Raw genomic sequence first — 22,873 nt, forward strand, 5'->3', positions numbered from 1 at the left:
ATCGCATGGCAATGAAACCCATTCAATCTTTCTCTTCCTGATTTAGGCACAGAATTGGAATTACTTCCTCATTGAAAATGCTAGCCTGAAATTCTGTAGCCCAACAGGAGGGCAATCCAGTATGGAGCCCAGAAACCATAGCCTCACACCTAGAACAGAAACATCACCTTCAGAATCGCACACCTACTGTAGGGTGCAAGGCAAAGACCTTGACTAGTCGCAGTGAAGTCTTTTATCTACTACACCATCAAAACAGGTTCTGTAATCTATTCATAATATCACATTCACAGGCTTACAATTTATTAAAAAACGGCTACATTAATTTCTACATCCAACAGTCTAGTTTCTGTCTTTCCTTGGATTATACATTTCCAATGGCTATTACAGTAAACCATACTGTACTGTCTTGAAACCCTCCTACATTTACAGTATACTTAAGAGTAATATGTTTATCTCCTCCATGCAGAAAAAGCCATAGTTTATCTCCAGCCTCACATGGATTATCATCCTTGAATGATTACGGTTAAACAATTTCTTACTATTCACAGCTGCATTTTTAAATAGCATAAAGTGGCACACATTCCCCAAAACAAGGAGAAACAAAATCAATTGAGTATGTACTATTTAATAACTTTTAACACAAAAATACAAAAAGCAAGAGTGGAGAGGTATATTAAGTAACTTTCCATTGTCTGCAAAACGGAGGAGACACTCACTCCAATGTGAGCAACACTTTAAAGACTGCACATATTGAGGAAAAGTTTTTCCCAGATAGTAATGAGCCATCCTAACTGCAGTTTTAAACTCTTGGATATTCTTTAGATTCCCAGTTTTCTTCTTAATAATAATAATAATAATAATAATAATTGCTTACACTTATATAGCGCTTTTTCTGGACACTCCACTCAAAGTGCTTTACAGGTAATGGGGACTCCCTTCCACCACCACCAATGAGCAGCATCCACCTGGATGATGCGACGGCAGCCATAGTGCGCCAGAACGCTCACCACACATAAGCTATCAGTGGGGAGGAGAGCAGAGTAATGAAGCCAATTCATAGATTCTTCAGTGAAAGAGCAGACAGACAATTTGTGCAGTGACTTTAAACTCACAAGAATTCACATTATATGTCCAGATTTCATTGTCAATTCTGTATTAGGTGAGTACCTTTTGAAATGCTCTTGCATTTTGTCGTGGGAAAATTCTTAACAACATTCCAAAACATATGCCTGTTTCATTAGCAGGTATATTTAGTAGGCAAAAAGGGTTTTTATGTCTAACAGTAGATGGGGCGACAATAAAAGAATTGTACTGTGATCAATCTTTTGAACTATGTCTTGTGCATTTCAGACTTTACTTACATTTTATTATTTTAACATCTTTGAAACTGTGCTGGGCAGATCTGTGCCTGAGAAAATGATCTCTGGTTTGACATCCTGTACATTCTCTAGACCTTACTATCCCAATTCTGCATCCAGATTGTTTGCCTCAAAGGAGCCTCATTAAAACTTTTTTTCCCCGAGTTTCTCAGGACACCCCAAGAACAGAACACTCTGATTTCATTATACTTGCCAAGGACACATTACCTAATCAGTGCCTGATTAGAGAAATAAATTATTTTCCATGGAGAAATGAAAAAAATTCATTAAGGTTTTAAAACTTAAAAGCTAAAAGATCTCTTCGGATGTCATTTGTTTGTAGAACAAAACATGATCCACATACTGTAAACTGGCTTAACGTTTTTTTTCTCTTTCAGTGTATTGACATAGCTGAAGCTCTTTGACACCACATAGTAGCAGTCAATGTTTCATAGAAACAAACAGAGCCTTTAAAGTGATGTACAATGGTGTAGACCTCTTATGACTCGTCTGTCATATTTTAGACCGCATACATTTTTAGTTTTTTTTTTCTGTGATGTTCACGGCCCATTGTCTTCTGAACACTTACTTCAAAGTGCCAGATGTACATCATGTTAAAATTGTACAATGCACCAGTAAGACTTCACTTAGAACATTGTGTGCAACTGTCGTCACCGCGTTACACCAAATTAATTGCTCTTGTGGAAGCGGTATAAAAAGAAGAGCAACTAGAAACATTCCTGGTCTCTAAGGAATATCCATAATGACAGGATGAAAGAAACGAAAACCTTTCAGTTTTGAATAGAGAAGACTACAAAGAGAACCTGGATCAGTGTTCAAAATCCTCAAACGCAATGACAAAGTCAACCCAACGAACTTGTTCAGAAACGACAGCGAAACCCGAAGCAGTGTGTGGAAGTCACGTGAAGTGCCTTGAAAACTGCGGAGAGGCAGTACTTCTTTACACTGACAGCGGTGCAGGGATGAAACCAGCTACCCGAACACGTGGCTGAAGCTGACACCGCGGTTGAGGTCCACAGATTCATTCATTACCAGCAACTAAATGGGCTAGACGGGTCCAATGGCCTCCTCTCATTTATTTCCTTTCTTATGTTCACAGGGCCAAGATTCATCTTTCAACAAAACGATGACTCCAAGCACACATTAAATGTGGCAAGGATTTCTTTGGAATTTAAGGAGGCTCAGAAAGATGAATTGTCCTGCACAAAGTCCTGATAGGAACATCTGAGGCTGGGGTTACACAGATGCTGAGAATGGCCACCGGGAAACCAGGACGAACTGTGGGAAAAGTTACAGGGGATTTGAAAGAGCATTCCACAGCCCGCCTCCGAAAAGCTGTATGGGGGCATGGAAACAAGATGTCAAATCCCGTACCAAACACCTAATACAGAACCACGATATTAATGTTCCTTCTCAGATTTTCTGTAATAATGACGAATTACACGTGGCTAAATGTCCTTCAGATAATTAGCATTATATGGTTTGGCTGACAGATTTTCTGCTTGGCTATTTATTTCTGGAAGAACAAATGGAGCTTTTTGATATATAGACAACAGGTCAGCTGGCAATTTGTGACATTCAACTAATTTTGTTGAGACAGAATAGAGATTTAATCCGATAAAAGAAATCTACAAAAATTTTACATCTACATATTTTTAAGGAGAGTGAGATGAGCGCTGCTACTGTACAATCAAGATGTACAAAACTTTTCAAGGTCTCATCACCCTCTAGTGGTAACCCTTGCACAATGCCATATATAACTTTACACCCAAGAGTTTCCTCACCCTTTAATATACTGGTAGCGTGTATCAAATTCTAATAAACAAACTTCTCTTACTGTGATAAAGGTGATTCAGTGCAACCCTTATGTAGTCTTTAAAAACCCAGATTGTCTTAAACTTTCTTGTGTTTGCAAAGCTGGTCAGGGGTTGTGGCTTCTGCCTAAATAGGAGTCTGCAACATCAACAACACCAATTTCCAGCAGTGTCCCAGAACACAAAGGAAAGCAAACATAATGGAATTTACATTATTTTACTATAGTTGTGAGAGCAGTGATCTACTGAGGCCGGGTTGAGCAGCTCACACTTCAGCCAATGATAGCTTGATGAGGACAGAAAAAGTCCTGTGTTAAACTGTTCAGATGCTCTAGTAGCCCAGCATCCATATCTATTATATTCTTTAAAAGGGAGTTTAGGAATATTTAATGCTCAAGTTTTTAAAATATTTAAACTACAGGCACTGAGAAGAATTTCCATTTTAGTACATGTGCTGTATAGGTACATACAATTTATATATTAGCCTACATAGCATCTATAAAAAGACACTTATGCTCATGAAATCACACTATAAACTAAAAAAGGACTGGACCAATTGAAATTAACAGCCCCTTTCCTGCATCTTGCCAAGATCAGGAAACCGATGAGAAATAAGCCTTGTGCTTGCCCTCATATATGGGAACATGGGAATAATGAGCATCTTAAAATGAAGTCTCCCTTGAGAGATTCTGGAATCGAAGCTGTGATTTCATTTCTGCTTCCATGTCAAGGTTCCCAGATTCTTACTGGTCTACCCAGGTGCCCACTGGCATGACTGGTCTATGTTTTTTATTAACTAGACAAAAGACGCCTGAGAAAAATTACTGAACTATTTTTCTCTCAGAAAAATAATTAAATATGCCCAGTGGAGACAGCAGTTATGCAGATTACTGAAACTGAAAAAAAGAGGACTTAAAAATGTCTAAATTCTGAGACAGAAAATGTACAGTAAGAAGAAAAACATATTTCATGAACAATTGTGCAAGACTTGCCTGCCACGTCTTAAAATACAGAAGCACACAAACGTTAAAATATGCAAGTTTTCTACTGATACCCTAAAAAGACAATGCAGCTTCCATATTACATTGATTTTTGTAAATCAGAGAAAACAACAAACCCCATGGACCTCTCCCGATGTAATGAAAGCTTCTAGTTTTCATTGTACACACCCGGAACTATTCTCTGAACTGGACTAGTTTCTCTCATATTCCTGTTTCTTCTTTGATTTATTGGTGTGCATCCTTTAATTCATTACTTCAGCATTTCATGTTTATTAGGGGAGAAAAAAAAAAGTAAGGATCATCGCAAATTTATTTTTTTGTTACAAATTTATTTTAGCACTAAAATTGACATGGTCGTCCTTTCTGATCTGTATTATTAGAAGAGTAATTGAAGCACTTTAAAAAAAAAAAAAGCCGATGTCTATTCCAAAGTGAAATGCTGCCCTACAACCTCCCCAGGCCTGTTCAGGAGCTCCTTGGCTGGCTCAAACTCCAGTGGCACAGGGCCGGCCTTGGCCTTCAGGTCCCTCTCAAAGATCTGAAAGCATACATGCCGCTGTTTAATTCTCAGGTTACAAAAAGCAGGGTGTTACTGTCCAATACAGACCTGAATGCATACCTGCAGACTACAAAAACGGAGCGCCTGGAGTTGCATGAACAGACACTAACCAGGGGCAACAGTGGGAATATGGAGACAGAATATCCATATTCCCACAACTTTCCCAAAGCCAGAACACTCCCCTCATTTTAATTCTATTGGACAATGGTGGACCTAATGGAAAATGCAGTTCATTCCCATACACCATGACCAACACAGCAGCCTCAACTGAAGGATGTCCTTAGGAGAAAGAAGGAATTGGATGGGATGGGGTGGGGTGGGATTGAGCCGCAACTATTTCAAAAGCATAGAAAATACATTCCACATTCACTTCCAACACTTCCTGCTACTCCTTGTGGATCAACATCTTATTTATATGCAATCTCTCATATTTGAAATAATAAAAACAGGAGAAAATGACGGAAAAAGGAAGGAAAAGAGAAATGCCTCTGGTGCTTTCAGTCAGGCTGTGTTAAAATAATGGAATACACTGCAATCTCAAAACAGTCTTCCTATTGGTCTAAAAGCAATCACTGGTTTAAACTAATGAGCAGTCACCAGGCTGGCATAGTCATTTGAGTAAAGTTTGCTGTGCAAAATGATAGTTAAATTGCAATGAAGTTCAGTGAGGAAAATAAACATATTGTAAGGTCATCCCTAAATATGTAGGCAGGTGAGAAATTGGGAGACGCGCATGAAAATAGGACAAGGAGGCCTCGTCACAGCCTCCGAATAGTGTGCCATCACCTCATATGCAGACAACTCCAGCACCTCGTTGAGGTCGTCCTCCAGCTCAGACAGAGGCTTGCTGATCACAGCAGCTGCTTTCGCTACGTCCGGGTGATAGTGCTTCTGCAGGGTCTGTGCAGGAGGCAGGAGAAGGAGAGACAGATTACTTGAGTTTTCAGACACCTGCCCTGCGGGGCTCAGTCTGAAATATTCAGTTCAATTAATTATAGGCCTTATGGATTGCAGGGCTTGTAACACGTAGTAGAGGATAATAAAACTTCTTCTGAATTGCAGCTCAACTCCTGCTAGGTGGGGAAAAAAGGTTACACAGAGTAGGAGTAGAGGTGTTTACCATGAGGAGGCTGTTTGAGGACCACGCATCGTTGACTGTATTAAGGAAAGGTTCATTTTCTTGCTGTCTCTCCTTATGTTTTTAAATGCAGCCCTATTGTAAACAAAAGCTACAGCATTCTGTACTTGCAGAATGAAGGGAATGAGCAAATGAAGGGAACTACCAAGAAACATTTGACAACCACTGCCGGGTCAGCTCTGAGAGGCAATTTTAGATGTATAATTTCGGGATATGTCTGTGGCTTGGGAGCCTCTGCTTTTTCACGCAGAGATGAAATTTCAACATTAAATTTCACATGTATTACATTCCAAGTAATACACATGAGGACAGATGTGTGTATAACCACTAAAGCACAGCCTGGGACCGAGCGCTTGGTCAAGCACACCCTCCCCGTGTGCGAAGTGGATGTTTGTGGGAATCCTGGCCTCGCTCTCCATCTTCAGCACAACATCCTGTGATGTCTGAAGAAAAAGGCACGGGCACCCACCTGCAGTTCCCAAAGACTGCTCTCCATGGCGTGGCACAGGACTGGATCCGTCTCCTCCATGACATAAGGATCCTCACACGGTGCTGGTGCGGAAGAAACAACAAAAGTCAGGTTAATATCCCTCCCCCCTGGATCTTTTAGGCACATGTTCAAATGTTTCAGATTTAACAATTAAACATGAAAATCTCCATTTCAAATAGGAAAGGCACAGAAAACTGATTTATTCTGTAAATGACATGGAAGTGTTGCAGGGACTCCATTATTTGGGGTTGGACTGAATGTCCCAGTAAGCTTACTGATTCAGCTGGACATACAATCAGTGCACAACGTCTCCAGCAGATTTCTAAAAGGGTGGAGCGTAAAGCAACTCAACGATCCCGACTGCCTGACGCGACGCAGCAGGAGAGCTGTGCAGTGGCTAGAGAAAAGGCCTTGTTATTGGGGACAGTGGGCCTACCCTCCGCAGCGCTGGGCCGGTGGATGAGGACCCGACAGCTGGGGTGCCGGCGAATCAGATTACAGACGAAGGGGATGATCATGAGCAGGGCGGCGGGGGGCGCGGTCAGCGCGAGGCGGGACAGCCTCTTGACGAAGGCCGCCACCAGGTACACTGGCAGGTGACTGGGGGGACAAAAAGAGCTTCATCACCGAGACAGGAACTCCAGCCAACTGGAGGACATTAACATGGAAACCTGGCATAGGAAGGAACTATGCTAACGCATACAGGCGAACACAAAAACAAAGTAATATTTCCACGCCTATCACATGAAATGATCATGTTATTCACTGCTCTTTGAGCAAAAAGAGCTTCATCACCGAGACAGGAACTCCAGCCAACTTTAAAGCAGAAGCCCATGGCGCTTATAAAGAACGGGACACAAATACAGTCTATCTCGCTTATTTTGTTGCTAGCAGGTGTTCCACTGCACCCATGGCTCGCAATGTTATATTCAGGAATTAATGAAAAAAATAAAACCGATGTGCAAGCCTCTCACCTTGAGGACAAAAAGAGGTCGGCCAAATTGAAGAAACGTGCTCTGTACTTCACGTGGAATATGGATGGCTCCAAGAGACTGTAAAGCTTCTTGTAAAAGTCTGGGTAGTCTCTGAAATAAAAAAAACAAACCAACATCCAGCTAGTTAACTCGGGGACAACTACTGCATTGAGTCGTTGTGACAGCATCGTGAGAAATATAACTGTTTACACGATTATCCCCGTCAGCTACGCTGTTCTCCGTCATGTTTTCTGTAGTTAAGAAGCATTTTAAATTTACGACAATAGTTCACCCAACCAGATAGCAATAGCAGAACAGAGGCCTAGTTTAGCAGCCGTTCCCTGAAGGCATGTTCAAACGTACACAACACAGACCAACACAGCAGAAATACTCACAGGTTGTGCTCATGGATGAGGACAAACAAGCCATTTAAGGCCAGAAGACTAATTGCTCCTCCTGAAAAAGCCACAAACAAAAATGTCAAAAGGGGGAAATTGTACAATATATAACAACTAGGGCATAATTCCCACAGTTAAAATGACAAACAATGGACCTTTAAAATGTTATTTTCTTGATAACAGCAAAACTGGATGTAAGAAAAAAAAGACACAATGATCCCATCCTCCAAGAAAACTAACAAAATCTTCATAAAGAGTCACCACCTGGCTTAGATCCAAGTTAGTATGAGTCAATAGAAAAGTTATTGACTTGAGACTGCAATGGGAAACAGAAAGTGAGACACTCTTGGCACCCCTCACCAACATCATAGGCCGCTGTGAGGAAGTCTATCATCAAGGCTGGCTTGCTCATGTGTGGCAGAATGGAGTCATGGAGTATGACCAGGACTTTTTTATACATCCCGCTTGGCAACTGAAATTGGAAACAGAAAACTGGAAATGAAGCTGTGGGGGAGGTAGGACAAACGTCTCTGGCAGAATTTATGAAGTAAAAAACAGGCAGCTCAAAAGTGAAAACATGCCAGGCAAGAAAACAGCCCAGCCTCTCGTTTCTTTGCTTCAAAGGGAGATCATCTTTCTTGCATGCTTACCTTGTATTTCAAAAAGCCAAGCCACATGCGTTCAAAGACCCGTCTGTGATCCTGGGAGGAGAGAAAGCCAGCCAGTGAATATCAGACAGGGAATGGACTGCACACTGAAGCGCACTAAGAAGGAACTGCTACCTACTTTCAGTTTTGCTGCTTTCCAGTCCTCGTGTTTTGCTGTAACACAAAAAAGAAATTATTAAAGACATTATTAATGTAATGGATAAAATGTTTCATATCTTATACATTTTCAAAATTGTCAAAACAGCTTAGTTGGTCTGTTAATACTGAAAGAAAAAAAGTAAAAAGAGATGCTCATTGTCGATGAATGCAGACTCACCTTCCTGTTTTACCAGGAAGTTGACCAAATCTGTCTGCTGGCTGGGCATAGTGATGTTTGTCATTAGGGTGAAAACATTGTTCTGATATAGTGGCACTGCCTGGAAACAAAGAGGACCACATATTATCCAGTCTGATACTAAATTACACAGTAGGATTGCTTCTGAGACTTTTTATCTTTTCTCAAATTCTCACAGAGTTAAGACCAATAAAAGGATAAGCAACACACTTTGGAAGTAGAGTAATACTCCTGGCAAGGCATAAACAAAGACTTTTGTAGTGTGGACATGCAAGACTGACATTTACATTTCTGAATTAAACAAAATATTGCATGAATATGAAAAAATAACAATTCTACCGAGGTCATGTAAAATCTGAATATTAACAGTGCTACTTTCATGCTGAGTTGGGCTGACCTGCCATTTTTACCTCTTTTGCTTTCTGCATCACTTTAGCCACGTTCTCAGTGACAAATCCCATGACGTAATACCGCACATCTTCAAAATCCAGGAATTCCTGAAACCTGGAGATCAGGAGAGACATGTCCTCTTCTTCGGACAACAGCCGTTCCACAACTGACTGAAACACAACACAGGTACAGAATGAAAAATAGCTGTGCCTCAGATGACACACGGCAGACTACAAGCTGCCGCACTGACAAATTGGCATCAAAAACTGTATACCGTTATTTAGCATTTAAAACAAAACTATACACAAAGTATAACATTTTGTTTTAAAAAAAGACATAATTCAAATAATCTCCAATTAACTTATCGTGGACTTTTATTCTTCTAACACACTTAATATATGAAAGATTACCAGAAGTCTTCCATTACGAGACATTATGAGAGCCCATTCAGCTGATCTACTGTAGCTCGACTAGAAACTAGTAGTTAACCGATCCTGGTTTATAATCCAGCCAAATTCACGGTATCGGCTTCAATAACATGGCAGGATAGCTTGTTCCAGACTCCAATAAACCCTTAGGTAGACTGCCTTCTGCTCTACATTTTAGATGCTCTTCCCACTACTTTCCACTCGAGTCCTTTGGGTCTTGGTTACCTTCATTATAATAGTGTTGACAAAACAAACAGCCCATCTTTACATTTCCAAACATGGTAGCACGGCCACACTTTTCTTATACTTGGGTACTTTCTTCTCAGTAAAAGATGTTGGAGACTTACTTTCAAATGCTCCCGAGGGAAGTTGTAGTGTTCATCCCAGTCTACAGCAATTAATGGGGTTTTGCCTTCTTTTTCTACCAACTTCATTAGTGTGCACAGAGCACACTCCTAATGAGAGCCAAAGACACAAATGAAGCATGCAGTTTTCTCCCTCCCTGAGACAAAGACTATATTTTTAGAAGACACACCGAAAGGAGAAAAAGTCTTAAATCCATTTAAATTTTTTTTTAAAAAAGATTGCAAAGGTTAGTCTCAACGCTTTCAATTTCATTATTACTTACTGCTTTTAAGATCCTTTTACAACAATTCTGCCATTCAATTAAAAACAAGTAATACTTGTTTAAAAGAAGAACACCAAATAGAAAGCTTAATCTTCTGGAACACAGGAAATCTTAATGAACCTGATCCCACACAAGGCCAGCTTGTCCTACCTATTGCAGGATCACACTCCTATACAGCTTTCCATTTGGAATGACACGGCTGTCACACTAGAAATTTCACACATATGGTATCACTCTTGTTTTCTACAGATTGAAACTCCTTACTCTGACCCGGTATGCTTCATGGATCATGAGATCTTGCAGCTGCTCCACACAGCTGTTGTAGCGGTGTCTCATCCACATCTTGTACTTCTCTTCAGCACTGTAATTAGCTGTGACAAGAGTGAATAATTAATGGGGTTCTTGTGCTCCATTGGAGAAGCTACAAAAACCTAGATACATGGCTCCCTGCAGTGACAGCTAAAACAGATATCTGTCTGCAGGAAACCAGCCTGTGCATTTATAGAGCTCTGATTTAGTAAGAACAATCATTAAATTAATACCTTGGATTAACTTATTTACTAACATTTTCCAGTATGTCTTTTCATTTTTGACATAGAACCAATTTCGGTCTCCCATCTGTCCCCTAAGCCCGTTTACCCTCTATGGTTGACAGGACCTTCACCTGTTATGCCCAAAAGCTCTGGTTCTGTTCTTTACCCCTCTGCTCCTACTGTATTCAGTACCCCCATCTACCGTCTCCTCAAACTGTGTATTTTCTTCTGTTGTTGCTCTGTAAAGCGGCTTGAGAAGCCACGTTTAATGGTGCTATATAAAATAAAGTTTATTATTATTATAATGCAAGTCTTTTCTGATGTAATGCAACTGGATAATACAGCGTAAGCTTTCAATGCACTCTTACAGATAGCAGATAAACCAGATTCAGCTTAAAACACACCAGAATTCAAACCACGTTACCTGTCACCACCGTTTCCTCCTCCTTCGGTAACTGACCAATAAAAAGATCTCCTCTCTCCAACAAGGCACAAAACATCCTGTTACAGGCATTGACGGCACAAACAACTTCATCTTCTTTCTCTGCCTAGGAGATAACAAAACTGTCTTAAACTAACCGTGTGGATTGTTAGTGTAAAAAAAATGCTTCTCACGTTTCAACGTCACAATAATAGTGTAAAGACTTTAAAAAACGAAGAATAATTAAAGAACACTAAACAGAAAACGGCATGGAGTTTCATTATTGTCCGACAAAAAAAAATAATTGCAACACTCAAACCAAACGTTCAAAGATACAGATCAAAAACGTTTTCATCGCAAATCATTGCTAGACTCACTACCAACGTAAATTAAAATCTCAGACACACAAAACAGAACATTTAAATTTCGTAACAGTTGCTGGTTTTGTAAGAAGTGTGATGACGAGGTAAGACGCTCTCAACAGAAAGATCAGTCTTTCATACCTGTAGATACTCAAGAATATCAAAGACGGCGTTTGCGTGTTTCCTGCTCTCAAGAACAAGATCTACTTTACTGTTTATTTCTGTTTTAGACGATTTCTTGCTCTTTCCTTGGTCAGATTCCCCCAATCTCACGTTGCGATCCCTGGACGGCGCCATGTTTACAGCGCGATATGACGTAAGCGAGTCAATTCCTGTCGTTGACTTTTGTCTGGAGCTCCTCCTACTGGTTGGAAGATTAAAAAAAATTCACGAGGTAGTGGAGATTCTTAGGATTACTCTTGATACTAAAGTAGCAAAACAAAAATAATAATAGCATCTGACTGCACTTTACAGAGGTGTAAAATAAAAAAAAACGTTATAAGAAGTATTTATTGTTCCCTAGTGGAAACTATTTCCCTACATACATAGAAACTATATAGACATTATGCATATAATACAAGCAGATAGAGGAACAGCTGAACATACAAAGAGATTAGAAAATGGAGCAGACACAAACACTAATTAAATAAGAGCCACTCAAACAGGGATGTAAATTATACAAAACAAGTCTTTCCGGGCCAAACAACTGCAAGATTGCATAATGACCATCACTAATTTATCACTTATAACTGCAACAAATAAAACTGATGTTTTAGAAAAGACATGACATAGATTAACTCATTGTTCTACTTAATATTTGACATATGGAATGCATGCTTTGAATACAGTTTCATTCCTCTGGTAAAGCCTGGACAGGAATGTGACTGGTCATGTCAGCCCAACTAATCCTACTTCTGTGTGAGGAGACGTGTTGTCCAGCTGGAATGCGGCTGCGTCAGGATGAGCCCACCGGCAGGCAAGTGACCCAGGACAAGATCAGTGTACCTGCCTGCAGTTAGGTTGACACTCCTACCCAGCTCATCACACACAGACCTCCACATCCATCTTTGTGAGGTGTTGTGACTCATGGTCTTGACACGTGTGGTCTAGCATTGAGAATGCCTCCAACACCTTTCCCAAATTGAAATTGCTGGCTATGAACAGACCACATCATGAGTGATAGTACAATGACTTAGTCTGGCCTTCAGTATACTGACATTCTACAGGTTGTTATTTTACAAGCAGGGGACAGTGGCTCATTCCGATTTTACTTTGTTCATTTTCACTAGGCTTGACATTCAACCAGATTACATCACCTTCAACAGCAGTGGCCATCAAGTCTCTAATGGGAGAATTTAGTTGATTATGTGACAGTCAAATACTGAGGAGCAGGAAATTAAATGAGACCTTTTATAAGCAGTCGCACATCAATTCCTCGACCTGTCATTGATTAACACTCAAGTGAATCACTGTCAGGAATGATCAATTAATCAAAATGACACCAGAAACATTTTACCAGTATTGAGAATCCTTATACTTCTTGCTAAATATGTATATAGTGATAAGTTGAAGCTCAGTATATTTTCTTGTGAAGAAAAAAAAAAAGACATGCCTTATCTGTTCATATGCTTTAGATAAAACTGGCATTTGATTAAAACTAAGTCTCATTTATTGCTCCAATTTCACTGTAATACAGAATGCCCTGTGGTCTTTAATGCAATGGAGAATTTCAGTCTAATTATTCTCCCCTTGTTTATTGTAACAAGGATGATATGCGATATATGACTGTAATGAAACAAAATGTCATCCCCTAGATTAGGTAATCTAATTGGCCCATGGCCATCTGATAATGAAAACAGAACACATTAAAAAAACTTACAATTTATTACAATTAGGCTGGAAAAAATGGAAATGCTACTTTACAAGTACAAATTCTGTTACTTTGATCTTCACAGGTTATTTACACAAGTCCCATAAAGCAACAAGATACACTTATAATGTCAAAACAGAAAATATAAGAATCTGTCCTCAGCAATGAATATTTACAAAAATATAAAAGAAATATCCAATTAAATGGTTAAACAATAGGAAAAACAAATATATTTTGCTTTCTTTTTTTACAGCATGTTAAAATGACAACCACCCTGAAGACTGAATTAAGCTGGGGCAGAAATCAATACTGCATGTTCACCTTTTTTGACCGACCCCCCCTCCCCAAATGAAGTACTGTGCCGGTATTTTTTACAAGACGTGTTTCAGTATTGAAACTGAAGAATTCTGGTAAGTGTACAGCCATAACACAAAATAAAGGTGTTAATTAATTGTAATTTCAGCTATTACTTAGCTTCCTTGTTTGGGGTTGGAAAAAAAACCATCTGTTGACTATCCTTCAATTGATTTCTTATTGAACCCCCCACAGTGTCAAGTTACACCTTAAATATTTCACTGCTTGAACTGTATGAACATACACATTTGCAAACAATTCATACAAATATAGATACAATTTCCTAAAGTCCTCAGGCTGTGGTAACCTTAAATTTTTCTTTAAGCACTTAAAATGTTAAGCTTCCAGATGATAAAAAAAATCTGTTTCCCACCTCATATGGGTGAAATAGATTTTTTGTGGTACTATTAAAAAAACAGATACCACAACTTGGACAGTTTCACTATTGAGGGAAATTTCAGTATTTTCACAGCACAGAAAATAAAAAAGGCAAAATTTCATGGAATGATGAAACTTAAAAACATACTGAGGAGCAGGAAAGAAATTAAATTACACCTTTTACAAGCAGTTTCACATCAATTTCTCAACTTCCCACTGACTAAATCTAAGCCTCAGCCCACCCCTAATGAATATGAATGAGATGTAGAAATTCACAAGACTGAATGTTAGAAATACCACATTTTGTTTTTTTACACCCACAATATATCAGTTTTCTTTTTATACTACAGTAACTAACAATTTTAGTAAATTTGAAACAATCTGGTAGTAATCCTTCAGTGGGATTTTTTAATACCACCAGCAGTCAGCTGTAATACAAGGAATAAAACCATCTTCTCATAATGCCTCAGTGACAGAATTAAAGACAGTCAGTAAAACATTTTCATTGAACACAATGTTTCAATTTCTGCAGCTGTTTTTCCAACATCTGCTGAAGTTGATTACAATTCATGTGTGGGACTAACTTTCATATACCAACAACTGCGGTCCATAGGTAGGGATAAAATCTCTTCACTGTACACAATTTAAATCATTTTTTATATTCTGCATCACCTTTACTGCACAAGACAAGGAGGACAGGTGCTCAGAGTCTGTGTGTATGCACGTGGAAAGCACCCAGTTCAATCAGGACAGCAGCCTGTGAAAAGGCAGTTACTGTATGTGCCCAGACTCCTTTAACTGGGCTTGTTGGGCGCCTTGACCCGCACAGCTGGGGACGTCTTGACCTGCACCTTGGCCGGCTGCTGGCTCTGTGCGTCGGAGCTGGCCGGCGCCTGGGCGGGGCTCTGCGGGGGAGGGGTCTGGATCTGCGGGGAGCCGGCTGTTGCCACAGGCGGCTGGACCAGTTTCTGCTGCACCTGGGACGTGGCGGTGGCTGCTGGGATCACCTGCACCTGCTGGGGGGCCGATGGGGTGGCCTGGGATAAGGACACCGTCTGTGGCTGGCCCTGCATCTTTTTGTGTTGCACAGACAAGAAAAGAAAATGTTGGTTACGGCACACGGGATGGTATTTACCAAGCATCTGAAACGGTCTTAAGCTAGCAAGTCTCTTTTTGTGAACAAAGAGCTGAAAAATGTGCCTATAGAACAAACGGATATTAAAAAGCTTTGGCTTTCCTTCTAGCAAAGTCTGAAGCAATGTATCAAATTGCTGAATTGTGCATGGAATTATAACTGCAGAAAGCAAACATTTCAAGAGATGCAGAAAGAATCTACTTTTTTAGATCTTTTTTTTTAAATTTGCAACATTTTTGTTTGTAAAATGCTGTCTCACCTGCTGTGGAGCTGACACCATTTGCTGAATATTGGCCACAGCAGCTTGCTGTTGGACTATCTGTGGTAGCTTTGTTGAAACCTTGAAATGAACAAAAAGGTCTTAGAATCCGCTTCTGTGCATGTAATGTTATGTCTTAAATTTTGCCAGCAACTTACTATTTTTCCAAACATTTTACTCTTTCTTTGTATATGATAATTATGAAAGAATGATATTGCCAATGAGCGCTCTCTGGCTTTATTTGTACACTATTGAGATACTCGGCCCACAATATTCACTCTGAGAATTTACAGTAAACCGCATTGTTAGCAGTGGTTTCGCAATAAACATCAATGAGAACAAATACGTAGTCAAACTTTTCACATTTCACAGATGTAATGACCATGGTAATGCTTGCTCTAGAATGTTGGAGTAATTAATCCAACACTCTGCACCACAGTACACCCTCCTTCCTCCCAGTCTTACCGAGAAAAGTTCAATGAAGACGCAGTCAAAAACTCTTTGACCGTTTCTGTATTGAGATAGCGGTCTTTGCACAACTGACAGTGTAGAGAAGCAAGGTTTTAAGGTTATGACATGAAAGGAAAACGTAATGATTCTGGATAAGTTGCACAAACGTATGAGCATTCTCAGCCTTCACTGCTCATAAGTAAAGATTAATTATTTACCATAGTAAATGGCATATGTGTTTATGCTTTTCTAGTGCTATATATAATGTTTTCATTTCACACACAGATCAGTATAGGTAGGTAGGGTATTAATGTTACTTTTACGGCTGTGTTTATGTATCCCTATTCATTACACAAGATGTTTAAATATCTCCAAAGCGGATTTACATAATGCAATGTTTTTGGAGGAAAATGACAACTGCACTGGACAAGGGTCTACAGTATTATTGAAACAGTAGCACTAAATGGACTTGTTCCCATATAACACATGCTGTTTCAGGGGTAGGGAACTCCAATCCTCAAGGGTCAAAGTTAATAAGTTATACATAAGTTATTATTACAGGTTTATTAATTATCAAATGATAAACACCTTAAAAATGCCTTTTTTACTTTTAATTCAAGTAAACAGTTTAAGTAACTAAATCTACAGGTTGAATAAAAACCAGAGGACCTGGCAACCTTCAGGAACTGCAGCGGCTTATCCTGTGATTACTGATGCAATTAAAACAAATGAATGCAGCACTGAAAAATGACTATATATTTGTTTCTCATTTTTATCTTTTAAGCGTTTCCGTTCAAGCCTTTAAAACTCATTTGATCTATTCAGACTCTTGTATTTCAGTGAAATGAACCTAACCGAAAGTCAGGCCCTGGTTCATTTTCATCACGGTCTCTGGAGTCAGACCATAAAGAGCACACAAACAGCTGTTTACCTGTAGCTGACCCTGCACTTGCTGTGCTCCTGCTGGCTTCTGAGCCTGGGCCATAGGTGTGATATATTGGGTCTTAATAGCCGGCTGGAGCTGGGTTGTTGTGTAGGTAACCTTCTGTTGCTGCTGGGCAGGCTGCTGTGCCTGGACAGTCACTTGCTGAGTCGCCAGCTGAAACAGTAAGGCAACGGTCAGTCAGGACAGCATAAGGCTCACACCCCATAGATTCTATTACTGGAAATCAAAACAACAAAAGGTTAAGCAAAAGACCCTTCTCCAACCACAGACCCAGAATCTGAATGTCGCTTTTAATGCACTTTGAGAATATTCAATCCAAACCCGAGAAAAAAATTTCTTTGTGGGGAGGTGAAAGATAATTTCCACTAAATTAAAAAGTTCCCAGATGCTTAATCCTCCCAGTGCAATAGTCATGACTTTACAAATATAAAAAATGTCTCTGTGAATTCTGATAGCAAAAATTAGCAAAGCTATTTTTATGCTTTTCCTGAAATGCAACATATCCATGTCCTCAAACGTGCCATCACTCAAGCTGAGATACTTTTAGTAACTGGATCACTAACTGTCAAAGATAATTACCTTCTGCTGTACAGTCGCCTGTCCCTGCTGAGGCTGTACTGCTTTCTGCTGTACAACGGCGGCTGCCTGAGTGGCTGCTACCTGCGGTGGTTTCTTCAGCTGCAAAATCTGCTGCATCTGCTGCACCTGCTGCACCTGCATCTGTGGGAAGGAGTGCGTCACCACCTGGCCACCTGCACCAGAAACCAAAACAGCACATCAGCAGAAAGGCCTAAGAATGTGTTTTCCCCACTATCAGAACACAACATTTGCAAGGTTTATATTTCATCTTTAGCAGGACTAATCATTTTCATCCTAATAAAAAACACTGCACTAGGGAAACTTGTTACAGCCAGCTACCTTAAATTTATGCATTGATAATCCAATTAAGAAAACAGAATCTTCAAAGTTCACCTGGTTTCAATCTTCTTGAAGATGTGAAAGACTGAATTTTAAACAGATATGCATTAACTGCACACAGCCGCATTAAGCGTCATGGTCAGGTCCTTGTTGTATCCTTCCGGTTCCTACACCTCACCTGTTTTCGGCGGCTGTGCTATTGCCACACTGATCCCAGCCACGGTGACAGGCAGGGCGGTGGAGGACACGACGGTGGGCATGGGCACCACAGGCTTGGTGATGGCGACCTGCGGAGCTGATTGGGTCTGCATCTGCCCCTGAGACACGCGAGTCTGCAAGTGGAGGAAGGAGACACTGAGGATGTGAGGCTAGTACATCACAGACTCCTGTGACAAATGCATTTGCATATTAAATTTTCAAGGTAACGAAGGCTCTTTTTCTGAATTCAATTCAAGCTTCATTATCCTCTGGGGAAAATTTGTTTTACGACACAGTCCAATACAGCAAGGAATACAAATATTACCAACAGAGAAGATGGTACAAAAGTTTTTATAGGAGGTAAGAGAGTTACTTCACATTGTTTGAGAGAGATATTGCAGCTGTGATGAAAGATTTCCCGAGTCTATTACTTTTACCCCTGGGGACAGAGGGGGGCCTCCCAGATGGGAGCAGGGCAAGTTCACAATGGAGGGGGTTAGGCACACACTCCATCATGCTCTTGGCCTTCTTTACAAAACTTAGTAGAAGATATTTGAGTTGATTTGCCTCAATGACTGTATTTTGCTACTTATTTTCACAAATTTTCCCAACCAGATGTTGCCAAGCCAATAAGAGAGACAAAAAAACTTTCAATAAATTACTTTATACAGTGCAGAAGAGTGCAAAAATGTGTGTGAAGAATGGCTGCTAATATTTTAAGATAGACAAATGAGGTCCATTATTTTACAAGGAATAGTAATGTTAATGATACTAACATTTTCCACTCTTGTGATGGCTAACGCACCGTTCATATTTTAATATATGCGTTATCAAAAAGTTGCTTTTTCTGATGTGGGTCTCTGTAAGCCAGAGCAAAGTTCTATCCTGAAACTGTTCTAACACAGCACCAGGGAGAACAGTACAATCTTGAAAAAGTGTCAGCAGTGTGGAACAACAATTATGAGCCCAGAACCTTAACAGGACAGTCGTGTGTTAAAACCCCAGGTGAGACACTGCTGTTGCTGTACCCTTGAGCAGGATGCTTCACCCCGATTGCTCCAGTGAAATACCCACATGTATAAATGAGGACAGATTTAAGTCCCTTTTGAGAAGTGTCAACCAAACACATTATTAGGAGCAACAGTAATAGTTTAGCAGACCTAACCCACATGATGTTGGCATGTGGGAAGAAACTGATGTATATATATATAAAAAGACAAGAGCTGAATATGAATCCTAAGAGATGACAGAAGCCAGAAGCCAAACCCAGGACCCTACAGAGGACGGTGGCAATGTGTTTATTAGAATTTCTTCAGAAATATGCAAAGGAAATGGTATAAATCTGTTACGGAATACAGGTGGTAGGGCAGAAGAGAAACATTACAATTTTTCCCCAAAAAGAATGATGTTTTTTCGGTTCTGATCCTGGCACTCACCAGGCGGGCGACCTGCAGGTTGGCGACAGGTGTGCTGGCGAGCACTGCCCCATGCCGGGAAGTGGCAACAGCAGTGAGCTGGGGGTTTGCTTGCTGGGGCTGAGGCTGCTGCCCCGGCTGCTGGCCCTGTTGCTGAGCTGCAGCTAATGTCGCCTGTTGCTGCTGCTGCACCAGCTGCACTTTCTGCTTTTGCATCTGTGCCTTTAGCAGCTCCTGCAAACAGGCAATCATTTGAATGGGAGGAAAATCACAATAGGAGAAAGCCATGGCGTTTAAAGGATATGAATTAAGAATTTTTCAGGTCTCGACAGATGCCACACAAAATCTGAAAAGTATCAAGTAATAATAAAAAAATACTACAGTTTATGTTTCACTGACTGAAAAAATAACTAATTTTGATTCCACCACAGTCTAAATGTCTGCTATAAGGCAGTGTAGGTCTTAGATTGTGGTAAATGGTTTGCCTTCAGTTTTCTTCCACAACAGAATCATTCCAATCACCCAAGAGGCCGGGCTGTACCTGATTTTTGGGCATGGCTTTCATCTGCGGAGAGCCGCCGAGCTGCGGTCTCATGATACTGAGTTGAGCTTGGGTGATTTGTTTTCCTGCGGGCAACTGCATTCCTGTGGCTGTGGCTAAGGACAGACGGAGTAAAACAAAACACTGCTGAGAAATCCCTCTTTATACCATCTCACAGCAGATTTTTTTCATAAATAAAACATTTGGTCAGTTATGAGACTCAGTTGTGAAAAGAAAACAAAGATGAATTTCAACAGCCCCCCACCCACCCACCCTTTGATCGGATGTACCTTGTGTGACCAAAGCTCTTGTCTGTGTTTGGCCAGGAGTTAGAGTCGTGGGAACCACTGAGGATGCAGTTACTGGGGTAACGGTTCTGACTCCCTGGCTGGTTGCTATGGCGACCATCTCAGTGGGACCTGCAGCAGCAGGGATAGCCCTCTGTTGAGCATGTACAACTTGAGCAGCAGCACCTCCAGCTGCCTGAAAAGAAAATGAGAGGAGCTATCACTCCATTCTGTCAGATCACTAGAAATTAAACAGCAGCAATCATTTTCCGACATCAAGAAAGCTGTGGTTTTGGAGATGCACAAGTAGCTCAGGACTTACTGCCAAGGTGCCAGGTATCACTGGAGAGGTCAACCGTTTGTTGACTGGCTGGAAGGTGCTTGCAGGAACTCCAGCTACTGTATTCAAAATCACATTTCCGCTCACAGCAGCTGGATAAAAACAAGAGGCAGAAAAAAATAGTATTGAAGAAAATCCAAAAGAACCAAACAGGAATAATTTTATAAAAATCTACTGGCAATTAGCTTCTACCTGTCTGTATACTTGTTCCAGCTGCCGCAGTCTTGATTGCCCCAGCCTGCTGAAAACATTTGCAAACTTATTTACATTTGTGCAATGTCAAAAAAAAACTTCTAGGTCTCTTAGTGAAACGTTTCAGACTCCAAGTCCGAAAGCAGGACTGAACCGTGAAAAACAGGAAGCTAGCTGCAGAGGTTTCTGGAAGTGAGGACATCACAGTGTAATCACAAAGCCTGCTGGCGTCTGCTTTTGTTTCTGCACCTGTTTTAATGGCTGAAATTCGACAAAAGGGATTTCTTAAGTGCTGCAAAACAAGACCCTCTTGCTCGGCCAGTGCGCAAGCCTCACCAGTAATGCGGTGCTGGGGACAGCGCCGGCTGTGGCCTGGGCAGCAGCCTGAGCCTGGGACACACCCTGGGGCTGGGAGGACCCCTGTGTCTGGACCTGCGGCTGCTGAGGGGCTGGCTGTTGAGCTTGCTGTGGGGTTCCTGGCTGCTGCTGCTGTTGCTGTTGTTGTTGCTGCTGCTGCTGCTGCTGTTGGGCCAGCTGCTGAGCTCTCTGCTGCTCTGCCAGAGCCTGCAAATCCAAAAACAAAGAATCCGTGCTAAAGTATACGGAACACATTAAACACATTTTGAATATATAAATACTGATGTATACAAAGTTGCATACTAAGTAGTTTGCATTTTAAGGTGGGGGGTGGGGTATATTGTATCTGATCTATTGCACAACAGCCTACACAGGTCACTTGGTTTACTTGTGTCCTATGGGAGATGTGCAAGGCTTTCTGCTTTCTGTAATACAGTAATACTGGTGTGCTAATAAGAAATTCTTGCCATCAGTACCACAAAACAAAAAAAAAATGAAAAAATGGCAGCCTGATGTAAAGACAACAATCTACCAGATAAACTAGCATGTTCGGAAAAAAAAATTAAATATTTTTTTATAATATTTATAACAGTGAAAAAAACAAAAGTTGAACACACCTTCTTCTCTTTTGCAATTCTCTCGGCACGCTGTGAAGCCACTTGGATCGGAGGCAGCGGCTTATCATAGCTGATGCCACTTTTGGAATGAAAAAAAAATAGTTAGCCGGATTATTTATACTTTAAGGAAAACATTTACTTTTTCTCATCAGAAAACTACCCACCTCTCTGCCAGGACTGAAGCGTGTTTTGGATTCTTTTGAAATGGATTCATACCCAGTCTGGTGCAAAATAAAAATAAAAGAATAAGATTGAGTCATTTAAACACACAACGTACACAACCACATCTCCTGATTAATATTAGAAATTCATTGTCCAATTTGTTTTTTAAACTATGGGTTTTGACTGCAGAGAAATGCATGAGAAATGGGGCGGTGTGGTGGCACTGTGGCTCAGGATCTGCGCCTGTGGCTGGAAGGTTGCCAGTTCGTATCCCGCTGGCAGAGGAATCCTACTCTGTTGGGCCCCTGAGCAAGGCCCTTAACCCCAGCTGCTCCAGGGGCGCCGTATAAATGGCTGACCCTGCGCTCTGACCCCCAGCTTCTCTCTCCCTGTCTATTTGTCTGATGGAGAGCAAGTTGGGGTATGCGAAACGACAAATACCTAATACGAGAAATTGTATATGGCCAATAAAGTTATCTTATCTAAAGAGAAACAACTGTCAAATTCAAATTCAAGTATTCTCCAGAATTTAAATACTTACAGCGGCTTGCTAGGAGGACTTCGCTTGCCGGCTATCATTTTCATCAATTCAAACCGGCTGCTATACAGCTGTATCTGAGTAGAATTGTCGTCCTGAGTGTAAATCTGGCACGTTCGTAGTGGCCGGCTGTTTTTGGACTGCAAGAAGAGCCGAAAAAAATGAATCAGGTCAATCTCAGAAGTACGGGATTTTTTAAACTTTACAGGTTAAGATAAATTGTTCAGACAAACGGCATTATACAGCACATTCTATTCATCATTAAGGAATAAATATACCTTATAAATGCTTTTTGTTTTCTTCTTCGGATTTGCTTCGTATACCAGCTGCAATAAAAAAAAACAATTTAATAACGGACTTATTTTAAACAAACAGCTATGCTCCGTTTTGAAAATGACC

The 22,873-nt window shown here is 40.6% G+C and overlaps 2 protein-coding genes across 8 annotated transcripts in view; both read right to left on the reverse strand.

The window, feature by feature from the left end:
* Positions 1–4,502: 4,502 nt before the first annotated feature.
* noc4l (nucleolar complex associated 4 homolog) lies at positions 4,503–11,824 on the reverse strand. Its single transcript, XM_088935762.1, has 15 exons — positions 11,659–11,824; positions 11,159–11,282; positions 10,466–10,572; positions 9,921–10,028; positions 9,166–9,315; positions 8,738–8,837; positions 8,540–8,574; positions 8,404–8,454; positions 8,114–8,225; positions 7,751–7,811; positions 7,356–7,466; positions 6,818–6,981; positions 6,361–6,443; positions 5,540–5,653; positions 4,503–4,732 (listed from the first exon to the last, which is right to left on the reverse strand). The coding sequence occupies exons 1-15, from the start codon at positions 11,812–11,814 to the stop codon at positions 4,616–4,618; spliced, it is 1,593 nt and encodes a 530-aa protein (XP_088791888.1). The 5' UTR covers positions 11,815–11,824; the 3' UTR covers positions 4,503–4,615.
* Positions 11,825–13,382: 1,558 nt separating this feature from the next.
* Positions 13,383–22,873, reverse strand: part of ep400 (E1A binding protein p400) — a 36,084-nt gene continuing 26,593 nt past the window's right edge. For all 7 annotated transcript variants that reach the window (XM_088935503.1, XM_088935505.1, XM_088935502.1 and 4 more), the window contains 15 exons: positions 22,753–22,800; positions 22,478–22,614; positions 21,939–21,995; positions 21,775–21,853; positions 21,137–21,364; positions 20,801–20,849; positions 20,591–20,700; positions 20,272–20,464; positions 19,982–20,097; positions 19,462–19,674; positions 18,006–18,159; positions 17,489–17,661; positions 16,895–17,062; positions 15,514–15,594; positions 13,383–15,192 (listed from right to left, as the gene is read on the reverse strand). In XM_088935503.1, coding sequence (XP_088791629.1) covers positions 14,914–15,192; positions 15,514–15,594; positions 16,895–17,062; positions 17,489–17,661; positions 18,006–18,159; positions 19,462–19,674; positions 19,982–20,097; positions 20,272–20,464; positions 20,591–20,700; positions 20,801–20,849; positions 21,137–21,364; positions 21,775–21,853; positions 21,939–21,995; positions 22,478–22,614; positions 22,753–22,800 — 2,085 coding nt within the window. In that variant the 3' untranslated portion in view covers positions 13,383–14,913. The remainder of the gene's footprint in view (positions 15,193–15,513; positions 15,595–16,894; positions 17,063–17,488; positions 17,662–18,005; positions 18,160–19,461; positions 19,675–19,981; positions 20,098–20,271; positions 20,465–20,590; positions 20,701–20,800; positions 20,850–21,136; positions 21,365–21,774; positions 21,854–21,938; positions 21,996–22,477; positions 22,615–22,752; positions 22,801–22,873) is intronic.

This window comes from Atractosteus spatula, chromosome 17 (genome assembly GCF_055471065.1).
Source record: "Atractosteus spatula isolate fAtrSpa1 chromosome 17, fAtrSpa1.hap1, whole genome shotgun sequence".
Lineage (NCBI taxonomy): Eukaryota > Metazoa > Chordata > Actinopteri > Semionotiformes > Lepisosteidae > Atractosteus > Atractosteus spatula.